The sequence below is a fragment of the Micromys minutus genome, assembly GCF_963924665.1.
Source record: "Micromys minutus genome assembly, chromosome: 1".
NCBI classification, from domain to species: domain Eukaryota; kingdom Metazoa; phylum Chordata; class Mammalia; order Rodentia; family Muridae; genus Micromys; species Micromys minutus.
Window position 1 is genome coordinate 148072848 of NC_137969.1, and position 13120 is coordinate 148085967.

Below are 13120 nucleotides of genomic sequence, written 5' to 3' on the forward strand. Positions count from 1 at the left end.
ACAGTATTAGTTAGGTTTTATAAACCACGAGCCTTTAACCAGTATTTTACGTTTATTTGCCAATATTTAGTTAACAGTTTGTCTTGAATTGCTGTCGTGGTGAGTGCATCGTGTTGCACTGTCTGATGGCAAAGCCTTTGTTAGTCGAAAGAACTAAGTTACATCTTTTCCACATCCTGGTACTTTGCGTGACAGGTGAAAACACCGGTAATAACTTCCGAAGCAAAAGTTTTGGTGCCTGGGGTTCCTGGACATCACGCACCAATCAAGCTGCCACCCGCCCAGCCCAAGGAGGCAGAGAACAAGAGGAAATTGGGCAGTAGTGAGGTAATGACCACTTATTTGGCTTCCAGGGTTAATAAATTGTAGGAGGAGCTGGAGTTCAGGGGTTAGGAGCACCGACTGAATTCAATTCCCTGCAACCACCCATCTGTAATGGGATCTGATGCCCTCTTCTGGTGGGTCTAAAGGCAGCTACAGTGTATAAAACAAAGAAATCTTTAAAAAGGAAAGAAGAAGAAACTGTAGGAGTGCTGTGGGCAGACCTAGAGATGGCCTTTGAGACGCAGAGCTTACTGCTGTTTTCCAGTCTTTTAACTAAATGCAGATTTTGTAATTTTCATAACTGTGCACATAATTAAGTCAGAGTTTGCTGTGATGACTTTCAGTGGGTTTCGCATACTGCTGAGTTCCCATGATGCCTCTTCTCTTGGCTGTCTGAGCAACCCTGACTGGTTTTGTGCCGGTTGGTCTTGTACAGTGATGGCCATGGTCACGGTCACATTTGGCATTTTAAAAACTGATTACTTATTTTTTGGTTGGTGTGTGCATCCTGTCTGTCCATCCATCCATGTGTATCTTTGTGTCTTTGTGTGTGTGTGTGTGTGTGTGTGTGTGTGTGTGTGTGTGTGTGTGTGTGTGTGTGTGTGTGTGTGTAGTGTAAGTGTGTTCTGTCTCTGTCTGTGAAAGTTTAGGACAACCTGGAATAATGGTTTTCTTCTTCCATCTCATGGGTTCTGTAGGTGAAAGTCAGGTTGGCAGGGTTCTTTACCTACCTGAGCCATCTTGCCTGCCCAACGTGAGACAAACTTGAGTTGATTGATAGTTGTGAGTGGTAGCTGTGTTACAGAAAGCTTACATGGTGATTGTTCTCTGCTTGTACCTTAGTAAGATGACAGGTCCTTTGATATTTTTTTTTTTTTTTTTTCCATTTTAGTCTTCCCAGATTTGTGACTTACAATGTTTGCTCCTCTCAGTTTTTTGTATTTTGGTTTGTTTTTTTTTTTTAAGAAAGAATGTTAAAAATGTTTTCTTAATTTTATAGGTGTTTTGCCTACATGCATGTCTGTGTACTCTTGTATGCAACACCTGTAGAGACCAGAGGAGGGCATCAGATTCTTTGGATCATAGTTGTGGGTTACCATATGGATGCTGGGAATCAAACCAGGGTCCTTCGGGAGAGCAGTTTAGCTTCTGAGCCATTTCTTGTCTCTTAGGTTGTTGTTTTTTTGTTAGACTCTGGGGACTTTTTTCCTCTTGCACAATTACTACTGTGGTGTTTCTGTGTCTGGGGTGTGACTGAGCTTGTATGCAGCCCCCAGTCCTTGTCTGGCTAACCCAGAGCTGTTTCTGTCCTGCAGGCTACCATCGAGGAGCGCCTTGGCGCCATGGATCTAGATAGGAAAGGACGGAAGGATGATCATCTGCAGACAAACAGCTTTCCAGTCCTCCTCGCACAGGGCTTAGAAAGCAATGACCTTGAAATGTTAAACGTAAGTCTGGGACAGATTTCAGTGAATGGAGATGGTAGAAACCATTGCACCTGTGCTGGTAGAATGAGTGGCCACATTATATAGCAGCATGTGACTTAATTTTTTGTCAATTTAGTCAGGTTAGTTATGCTTGGTGGCAGTATACACAGTCACCAACCTACTATGGGGGTGTGCTAATTCTCTTAAACCTAGAATGCATTTTCTCATAGAAATGTTGTTTTGAATTGTTGGGTTATTTAGGCTTTAGTTTACAAAAGCCTGTTTAAAGTACAGCTGAACTATAAAATTCAGCATTTAGATCACAATTTATATTCTTTTCTGTAGGAAAATGTGTTCCTGAGTTTTTACTCTGAATTCCAGAAACTTATTTCCCCTGGCTGTGAGGGGGCAGTGAGGTGGAACCTTGGCAATGGGTAGGAGTTCAGGGCGGGGGGAGATTGAAGAGGGTTGGGGGTTATATTGTTTAGCTCCAGAAACTTTATTTATACAATTTTTTAAAGATTATTTTATGTATATAAGTGCAAGTATGGGTATAAAAATCATGGGTAAAGGACTAAGTGGTCATTTGGATACTTTTAGCATTGGCAACTTATGCTCTTAAAGGCCCTTTGGTTAATCTCAGTAGTTGGGGTGAGGTAGAGATCAAGGCCAGCCTGCTGTGCATAACTAAGAACAGACAGGGCTACACAGAGACATCCTGTCTCAAAGAAAAACAGTGTTAGTCAGATTGTGGTGCACATAGAAGGGTAAGGCAGGAGGATTGTGCTTTTCAAGCTAGTCTGTGACATGAAGAACCTGTTCCAGCAAACCAGCTCAGTGTTAGGACTGGAACAGAACATCACTGGAGCAGCTATGCTGCAGGCTGAAGATTTCTACTTACATCACAGGGTTTTTACCCAGTGTATATAAGGCTTATTTAACAAGGTGTCATTTACAAAACCGCTAGAGATGTGAGCAGACAGCATGCAGAAGTCAGATGAACAAAGGAAAGCATAGCAAATATTAATTGCTTTGTTTTGGTTTCTTAGCAGTTGTTTGCTTTTGTATTTGTTTGCTTATTGTGTATGCCAGAGAGTGCCACGGGGGGGGGGGGGGCATGTGAAGGGTTGAGGACAACTTTGGGAGTTGCTTCTGTCCTTCCACAATGTGGGTCCTAGGGTTTGAACTTCAGTTGTTAGACTAGTAGTAAGCTTCTTTACTCTCTGAGCCATCTCACCAACCCACATGGAACATGGAAAAGTTTTTTTTTGTTTTGTTTTGTTTTTTGTTTTTTTAATGACATTAATCATCACAGAAAGGCAAACAAAATCAGTGAGATTTTGACATTATATATTTGCTATATATTGTTTAAATTGTAAAAAGACGACATTGTATTGTTAGGATACTTCATAGCTGAAAACAGTGTTGCTGTTGCAGTGTGAAATGGAATAGCTATCTTAGAAAAAAAAAACAATTTGAGAGTTTGTTAAAAATGAAGAATGTACCTACTGTGCAAGTCCACTGTCCTGTTCCTAGTCAACAAGAGACTGATGAGTGTGTTCTTGCAGAGTCTGGCACTTGAGTGTTCATTGCCAGTACAGATGACTTTTTAGATCTAGCAATGCAATGATTATGCTAATCACAGACTTATGACATGGGTGAGTTGCTGTGTACGTTATACTCAGGGTGAGGTTCGACACAAAGGGAGACTGTTGTATGATTCTGGAAAACAACGCCAATGTGAATACAGTGGCTTTGTTGGAGAGAGATTGTAAAGTCCCAGGGAATCTAGGGGATGATAGAACTTTTTAAAACTTTCTTAGAAAGATGTGCTTGTCACATGGATGAAATGCTGGTTTTTTTTAAGTATTTTATACTTGTGTAGTAAAGTTATGAGAGGAAAAAAGTTCTCATTGCTAGAGTTATTTTCTTGGTAGTTGTAACTGGGCTCTTTCTTAAAATGTAGCCTCCAGAGAAGTTAGTGTAGCTGATGGGTTTTTGTTTTGTTTTTGAGACAGGGTTTCTCTGTGTCACTTCTGAAGTCATACTAGAGATCCACCTGTCTGCCTTCTGAGTGCTGGGACTAAAGGTGTGCCCACCACATCAGCACTGATACACCTTAGTTTGGGATAATCTACTTGTATATTTTTACCTTTTAATTTAAATTGCTAGTATTAGGGACTGTTGATAGCATAAGTATTGGGTAACTTATTAAAACTTCTTTTTCTGCCATAAAGTTTCAGATTTCATTCAAGTAGTTAGGCCCCACTCTTAATCTGCATCTTACAGCTCTGGTGGCCCACCATCTCATAAATACATCTAAGCGTATTTACTAATAGCAGCCTCTTCATGCTAAGAAAGCACTTAACCAACTGAACCACAGCCCCCAGCTCCATTCGTTCGTTGAAATTTAGACTTGTCTCACTGTATTGTCCAATTGGCACTGACCTTACAGATATTCTCTTGCTTTTGTTTTTCTTAGTCATTTTTCCTTCCTTTTATTTGTTTTAGTTCTTTCTGTTTGTCATCTGGCTGTCTGGAGACACAGTCTCTATTTCTTTACTTGTTGTGTATTATATATATTCCTAAGTGCATAAGTACTGTTTTTGCCTCTTGGATGCTGGGATTACAGGCATGCATCCCAGTGTCTTGCTTTAGTAGAGTAGGTTTTTCTTGATTGCTTATGTGTGCTAGCTAGGTGCTCACTGCGTTGCATCTTTGGTTGCTTTGTTTTGTTGTTGAGTCAGTATAGAACTGCAGTCCAGGCTAGCCTTATACTCCCGAGGGCTGGCAATTGTATGTAGCCTTTTTTCTTTTTTAAGCAGTGCTGAAATCAAGCCCTTGCTTGGCCTTAAATATGCCAGGCAAGTGGTCTACATGTAGAACTTAAAATTTTTTCTAAGATACTATGTTGGTAAGTTGGCCAGAGTGGCAAATTTGTGATCTTCCTATCTTAGCCTCTAGGTAGCTGGGATTGTAGTTCCTGCCACTGTACTTAACTTCGCTCTGGACCTTATATATTGTTATTTAAAAATTAAATTTAGCTTAGTCACTAACTGTTAAATCAGGACATTCTGTGCCTCAATTTCTCAACGACTGTATAAAATAAGAGTGTGTATATGTGTTATAGTCTATGAAATCTTGTAATTATGTGGTGTTTAAAGGTAGTACTTGGAGTTAGATTGGTGTAAAGGTCAGTTTTACAAGTAAGTACCATCTGATGGGGTTTCTGAAAGGACTCTCAGAAGCTGGAGGAAATCACTGGCAGCTTGCTGATTTGCCTTTGGTACCCTGTCACCTGGATATAGTCTTTGGGAAGGAAGAGTGCACCAGACACTGATGGGCTCTTTCCCCACGTCCTCCTTTCCTGTTTTTCTGCAATGTCCCTGACTCTGACTTAACATTGATCTGTTCCTTTTCCTCTAACCCGGAGCTGAATCTGGCCTTCTCCCAGAGGTAAAGCCTTAAAGGGCTTTGGTTGAAGCCTCTATTCATGTAATCACTTGATTGGCTTACATTTTTGTCAAATGATGACAATTTAACAGAGCTTTCTTTGAACAGAAACTTACTTAGCTCACTCTGCGGAGCCAGCTCTGCTTTAGTGAAATTGGAGCGCATCACGAATAAGCACATTCTTGTTCTTTTTTTAAATGTCTGGAGACAGGTTATTATCATCATTATTATTATTATTTTGAGTGTCAACTGAAGGCAACTTCACCCAGTTCAGTCATTGCTCTGTTGCCTCAGTCTCTTTCCAGTTGTTACCTAAGTCTTGAGGTACAGTGTCCTCATTGGAAGTACAGTTGTCTTAATTGTCGCTTATTTTTTTCACAGAAAGTGCTTCAAACTAGGAATGTAAACCTAATAAAGAAGACTGTGCTGAGGATACCTTTGCATGCTGTTATCCCGCTGTTGCAAGAGGTAACTGCTGCTGTTTGAAGTGAGCCAGGGAGCTGCGTATAGTGCTGTGTGTGGGATTAACTGAGCCCCATCACAGGGAGTGCTGCATATAGTGCTGTGTGGGGGATTAACTGAGCCCCATCATAGAGCCCTACTCTGTTTTCTTTCTCACTTTATGCTACTGAACTACTCAAGCTCCTGCATTTCCTGTTTGGAATGTGAATTGGAGAGATATTAACATTACCTAGTAGAACCACCAGCCTTTGATACCAGAATTCTGTAACATGAAGTGTTTTGTAAGAGTGGTTTTGGCAATAGTATATGTTATTTTTGCATCATCGGCAGGAAAAATTAAAAAACTATAAAGGCGTCTACTCATGAATTAGTTTATTGTCTATTCTAAATTAAAATTTGCCTTTGCTGCATTTTCAGTACATTTTATGTAATTTTAAAATGAAGATACTGTTTATAAGCCATGAAGTTATTACTCTTTATCCTAGTGTACAATGAAGTGAATCTTGTACCCATTAGAAGTGACTCTGTATGCCCCTTCCCATGCCTTCATGTTATAGGCAGTCACCAGTCTGTTTGGTTACTGTGCATTTGTCTGTTGGACATTGATTCATACCCTAACCTATATTTCTGTCATGTAACTACTCTTATGAAAATGAATTCAAATTTGTTGTGTTGAGTAAAAATGGAATTGATAGATGGAATAGCTTGTCTAGCCATCATTGCATTTGGAGAATTGGTGGCGAAAGCTTGACTTTGCAATGCTGATGTTAATTGTATTTTCTTTCCTTTAGCTTACGAAGAGATTGCAGGGACATCCCAATAGGTAAGCTGTTTCAGTGACTTGTTTGACCCAGAGCCTTATTATGTAACTTATACTGGCCTAGAACTCAGTATTTCCTGCCTCAGTAAAGGTGTGTGCTGTTGCTGTGCGCTGAGTTACTGTCCTACAGAGGAGCTGAGCAGCAGCGCTTATCCAGCGCACACCATTATTTCAAGAGCTCTAGGGACAGAGGCATGTCGATCTCTGAGTTCAAGCCCTGCCTGGTCTTTGTGGGTGGGCTCAAATGTGATATAAAATGGGAAATCATTTGAGTATATTTGGAGGACTGTTACTGTCCTGGTATAAATTAATTATGGTAGGGGGTGAGCTGTCCTACTTGTTAGTAGAACCTGCAAAAGCTAATACTTTACAGAAATTTCTACTAGATTAATTTATGACAGAACAAAAGGCCTGGGACATACAGTACTTGAGGGTCACATTTCTTCAGATCTCTTGTTCTAGCTTGTTAAGTTTGTTTTTGGATCAGTGAGCTCCCCCTTACTTGGATTTCTCTTCTTTGCTAGTGCTGTTTTAATGGTTCAGTGGTTGAAATGTGTGCTGACGATTCATGCATCATACCTATCCACGGTAAGTCTTTTCTGTGGTCATTCCAGGCCTTGGGAAGGATCAGACACTAAAGCCGCCCTTTGCTTCTTTCAGAGAGTTGATTTATCCGTCACTGTCGTTGTTGTCATGTGCTTTGTTTTTTGAGACAGGGTTCGGTCTGTAGTCCTGTCTTAGAATTTGCCCTGTAGACCAGGCTATCCTGGGACTCGAGGAGCTCTGCTTGCCTCTGCCTCCAGGGTGCTGTGATTTAAAGGCAAGCTCCATCACCTCCTGGAAGGAGATAACCTTATAGCAAGCCTTTAATCTCAGCACTTGGGAGGCAACGGTGGCTTCTGTGAGTGCAAGATCTACAAAGTAAGTTTCATGACAGCGAAGGCTGTGCTATACAGAGAAATACTGTCGCAAAACAATAGATAAAACAAATCTTAATGCCAGAAAAATCAGGTTTTTTACATATGTTATGTTTTGAGGTTTTAATTTTAGAGAAATTATGTTTATTTATATCTCTGTGTTGGGGGTTGCCTATGGCACGAAGTTTGGAGGTCAGAGGACAGTGCAGCTCTCTACCATGTAGGCTTTGAATTTGATCAGATTTCAGGTCATCAGGCTTAGCAATAAACAGCTTTACGGTGCCGTGTCACTGACTTATATTAAAGTTTTTCCTTATTTAATTTTATTTTATGTGTATTTTGTCTGCATATATATGTATGTATATATGACAGATGCCTATAAAGGAAAGCATTGAATGTCCTAGATTTGAAGTTACCAATGACTGAGCCCACTGTTGTATATGTTGGGAACCAAACTTGAGTCCTCTAACTGCCAAGTCCTCTCTGCAGCTCCATCCTGAGGGTTCTGTTTTGTGTTTGAGGCAGGGCTTCACTCTAGCTTGGGCAGGTCTGGAACTCACTGTGTGGCCTGGTCTTTGTACTCCAACCATTCTTGCTGCAGCCAAGTGCTGTGGTTACAAGCATGAGCCATTACTTGTGGCTGTTAAATTGTAAACTAAGAGTAAAATTATCATTTTGCGGTACATTTTTTCTGAAAAGTTTTAGCATGTGGCTTAAGGATAATGTTCCATAGTTAAGTTATAGGTCCTCTACCCTTGTGCAGCTACAGTCCCGAGGCATCGCTGCAGCTCAGCTTGCCTCACCGCGTAGTGTCACTGGTGTCCCACCTGCTGCTGTATCTCGCTCTTCGCCTCAGGCCCCGTTCCTTCAGTGCTTCCAAACAGATGTGCATACCATTGTACATCGGGGTGAACACGGTCAGCGACGAAAAGGGAGTGGGGGGAGACAACAATAATTGTTTTGTGTTCAAATGTCAAAAATAAGGCCAGGAAAGGTGAATTTAAAGGGTAAAGTATAGGATCCTTTACCATCTACAGGGACAAATTAAAGGTTTCCTGTTGAATTTTTCAATGCTATTGATAGGATTCGTTAATAGGAAAGATCTTTACAATGCTGTGTGTTCACCTTGTCCTCCATTGCTCTGACCTAACAGCTGGGAGGAGCTTCCGCTGCCTCAGAGCCTATGGCAAGAGTCAGAGGAAAGTCGCATCAGCTAAGAGATGTGTAATGGAGTATTTTTGTTATCTACTCTGTTGACCTTATCTGAAATAATTTATCAAGTGTGTAAGATTTCACCCTGCCACCTGCTCTACCTAATGTATTGTGTGTTTTGAGTTTATTTTCTTGTCAGGACACCAAGGGCTTTCTTGGAAAGTTTGTTGCTAGACACCTGCTTGTGTCGGGCTTGCTCCTGGGCTTTGCTGAGCATGACGGTGTGTCCTCTCTAGAGTGCGGCGGTTACTTGTCCCTGTTCTATTCTAGTTACCTGACCTGGTACAGCAGCTGGGGGCACTCTACCAGCTCATGGAGAGCAGAGTCAAGACTTTCCAGAGACTCTCACACCTGCACGGGAAGCTCATTCTTCTCGTCACACAAGTGAGCAAATCAGACCTGGGCGCGACAGTGGAGAGGGCACTGGAGAGTTACCTAAGTAGTGAGAGACTGAGCTCAGTAAGAAGTTGGCCTGTCAGAGCCCCGGCTTTAGCCTGGGAGTTCCCTGTGTGACAGCAGGGAAGCCAGACTGTCCACGCCCTGCCTCTGTTCATTTCTTCCTCCCGAGGGCTGGCCTTGAACAAGGAAGATTTAGCTCCAGCCTCTATCTGAAATTTCAGGCCTGCATCAAGCTTTAGCTCAGCCTGTTACTGTGAGCAGTGAATTACACGGTGCCTAGTTACCACTATGGTGCAGTAAGGTACTCTAACCACTGCACATAGTTTCTGAATACTTACAGAGTGATTTTTCCTTTTATATTTGTTTCATGTTTCTTCCAAGTTGGTTTTTGGGTCCTTCGTTACTTTGGATGAGGCCTGTAGGAGCGAGTAAGCTAGCTAAGCGTTGGGGAGCTGGGTGTGTTCTTGTCTATACTTGGAATAAGCTTATAATTGCTTTCTAATTTCTTCTTTTAGGTTACAGCATCAGAAAAAACAAAAAAAATGCCCTCCCCTGGACAGAACGCAAAATTGGTGTATGAAGAAGGTAAAAGTTGGAGTAGAGGCTAGTGGCTGGCTGGTCTTTGTTTTCTTTCAGTCATGTAACTGCATTATATATTCTCACATTTAAAATACTTAATATTTAATGAGATAAATATCTTATTATGAGACTTAACTCATAAGTAAAACCATTGGGGGACCTCAGCTTTGAAAAGGAGTATATTAAGACTAAAAGGTTGGAGAAAAAAATGGCTTTAACACACTTAAGTCAAAAGAGTTGTATAGAGGGAGGAGAAAGGGGATAACATTTGAAATGTAAATACAGAGAATGTCCAATTAAAAAAAAAAAAAGAGTTGTATAGATTTGACCATCATAGTGTTATTTATAGAGCACTGTAACAGATACAGAACAGCTCTTCATTAGTGGGGATCATTATCCCCTCAGCTCATGGCATCACATAATATGGTAGACACCTTTTTCTATTTTTAAAAACCCAGGTATGTATGAAGTGTTTTTACTTACTCAGACTAGACTGCAGCCTTGACATGAATGCTAGAGGAGGGCATCAGATCCCATCACGTGTGAGCCACCATGTAGGTGCTAGGAATTGAACTCAGGACCTCTGCAAGAGTAGAAAAGACTCTGTACCCACTGAGATACTTTAGTTTATCCTGCAAATGTTGAAATTCTTTTGAACTGGATGAGGGAGACTGGGTCAGGTTCCAGGTACTTTTTCCATGTGGTGCCCACCGTAAGGCGATGATGCTCATACCTTAAATGAGAGTCCACTCAGCTCGCTCTTCCCTCATCCCCAGGTGCTTAGATAACAACCTGGTTCTGTTATTTTGCACATTTGAGTGTCTCTCTCAAAACTACGGTTAACAGCAGGTTGTTTTCCTGTAACAGTACTTTTGTAGTTATTACAGGTCACAAGCCATGCAAAAGCATTTATCTTAGATAAATGCATAGAGTATTTACACACCCAGTGTGTATTTGGTGGCCCAAAATGACTATTTTAATGTAAGATTTTTGTAGACTATTGATAATTGAAATCATGTTTCTGTGTATCTACATATTAATGTTATGGCTAGAGATGGCTTGGGTAAAGCACTCACACCAGATCCCAGCATCCACATCAGATTCTTAAAACTGCTTGTAACTTCAGCTTCCTAGTCCCCTAGTGTTTTTGTTGTGAGCTACTCTCTCAAGTGTCTACATAATACATGGACATTTTGTTTTATTTTAAAATAAAAATATGTTAAAACAGAAGTGAGATGCACACCTTTAATCCCAGCACTAGGGAGGCAGAGGCAGGCAGATCTCTTTGAGTTTGTGATCAGCCTGGTCTACAAAGTAGTAAGTTATAAGACAGGCAATGTTATACAGATAAACTCTGTCTCAGAACAACAAGGGGGTTGCAGGTCACAGTAAAGTTAGAAGCTGAATTTAGAAGGTGTTGCCCTATTCCTATAATCTCAGTTTAGGTGGCTGAAGCAGGGGGACTACAAGCTCCAGGCCTGTCTGGACCACACAAGATCCTGATTCAGCCATGCAAACTGCAAGAAAAGCTGCTCATTGAATCGTACACACTTAGTGCTTGATAGCTCAGTCTAAGTAGCGTGCTGTGTTTCAATACTGTCTTGCTGTTCTCTTCCAGAGTCTTCTGAGGAGGAGTCTGATGATGAGATTCCAGAGAAGGATTCTGATGTGAGTGATATTTTCTGCTCATCTGTTTTCGTATCCTCACTGTCAGGGAGTCTTATGAACTCCTTTCCTTTGCTATTTCCACCAGGATAATTGGGACGAGGATGAAGAGAAAGATAGTGAAGAAGATGAAGGTGTTGAAGACCATGAGGGGAGAGATGAGGACATTGAAGACAAAGAAGAGAATGAGGAGGACAGAGACGTGTCAAGTGAAAAAGAATTAAATGGAGATTCTGATTTAGACCCTGGAAATGAGAGTGAAGAAGAGTGAAGACAGAAGCAGCCAGTCACACGAACTCCTCTGCTCGCCTTGCCCAATGCTATCCATCGCATCCTCCCAGGGAGGCTTGCCCTGTGCCAGAAGACCAGAGGCCACCATATGCTTCCAAGTTCACAGAGGCGATTTCCCACACCTTCCTGTCCTGAGTGTCCCAGACTTTAACTGTGTAAATAAAAGTGTTTCATTCAAATGTTAATAAACTTTACACAGTAAATAGACACTTTCTGCAATGTACTGACATGAGTGTCCAATATATGGTATATTTTTATAATAACATACTCTGGTATGATTGGTTCTATCAGAAACTGACTTAGGTGAATACAGATATACCCTGGGGGTCAGGAACTGGACACTTGTGAAGGAGTTGGTTCTCAGGTTGGTAACTTCCATCCAGTCCAAATGCAAGCAGCATTAATGAGTTGTTTTTAATCTGGCACATCAAATTTGATACATTTTCATGAAACATGAAGGAATAACTAAGCATTAAAGTGAAAATGGTTGTGATTTACAGAAATAAAGTCATACAGTCTCCCCAGCTTGTCCACTCACTGCTGATCTGACCCGGATCCCGTTGGGTGATTGGAGTGCTTCCCCAAATAACCACTTATTTTTTAAAGTGTCATGTGAGATATTTTTTTAAACAAAACAAAATAATGGTAATTAAAGAAGCAAAGCTTCAGCCATACTAAGGGTTCTTGTCTGCAGACTGTACAGACTCATCAGTACACGGATGAGACCTGCTCATCATGTGGCTGTAACCCTTCAGTCCTAGCTGCTTTTGAAGAGTTTTCCATTTTTATTTAAATTACTAATGGATCAGAGAATAATTGTTTATTTTTTTCTCTTTGGTTTTAGATATTAATAACCTTGCTGGAATTTTTTTCCAAAGAAACTATTTTTATATAATTCAGTAATTTAACATTTTGGTTCCTTTTCATTACCCACTCTTGGCAGGGCTAGAGTATCTGTTTATCTTTCAAAATGATAAATCTTACTCAAGATTTTTTATGTATGTATAAATAAGTATTTTGGTGTGTTACACAGCTTTTTCAAATTACCAGTAATTTGTCTTGTTTCTAAAGAGTGAGCTGGTACTGAGCCTTCAGTAAGGGACACAGACAGAGCTCACCTCTGCAGAAGGACTGAGGAGCCGTCTTTCCCACCTGTGACTAAGAAGAGCACTATCTGGGAGGACTCCATCAGGCAGAGCAGGCTGCACAGCCAAAGCGGGAAGGGTATCCTGGGCAAGCTGCTGGTGTGATTGATGTACAGTTGTTATTGTCTATAAATGGAGCTGTTTATGGCAATTTAATACCATTCTCTTTGTAAAGTGAATAAATATTCATCTTTACCCATCGCGTGTTTCGTGGTGTGTATAGAGAATGTACAGCCTTGGGCTTAGGGCTTTTGGTGTGAAGGGTTTTAACCTCACCTGGTTGGGTTCCAACTCCATGTTCTGAGGTTCTAGGCAAACGCATTTATGTCTAATTAGGGATGAGAAGACAGTGTTTGCCTTTTTTTTTTTTTTTTTTTTTTTTTTTTTTTCAGTTTAGAAAAGTCTATTAAGGCCTACACAATTTTT

At 40.8% G+C, this 13120-nt stretch overlaps 1 protein-coding gene across 1 annotated transcript in view; it reads left to right on the forward strand.

Moving 5' to 3' along the window:
- The window catches only part of WDR43 (WD repeat domain 43), a 35356-nt gene extending 22479 nt beyond the window's left edge, over positions 1 to 12877 (forward strand). The window contains exons 10-18 of the mRNA XM_080911229.1: positions 196 to 327; positions 1641 to 1772; positions 5586 to 5672; positions 6458 to 6489; positions 7011 to 7074; positions 8886 to 8999; positions 9530 to 9599; positions 11212 to 11261; positions 11347 to 12877. Coding sequence (XP_080767355.1) covers positions 196 to 327; positions 1641 to 1772; positions 5586 to 5672; positions 6458 to 6489; positions 7011 to 7074; positions 8886 to 8999; positions 9530 to 9599; positions 11212 to 11261; positions 11347 to 11529 — 864 coding nt within the window. The 3' untranslated portion in view covers positions 11530 to 12877. The remainder of the gene's footprint in view (positions 1 to 195; positions 328 to 1640; positions 1773 to 5585; positions 5673 to 6457; positions 6490 to 7010; positions 7075 to 8885; positions 9000 to 9529; positions 9600 to 11211; positions 11262 to 11346) is intronic.
- Positions 12878 to 13120: the final 243 nt, after the last annotated feature.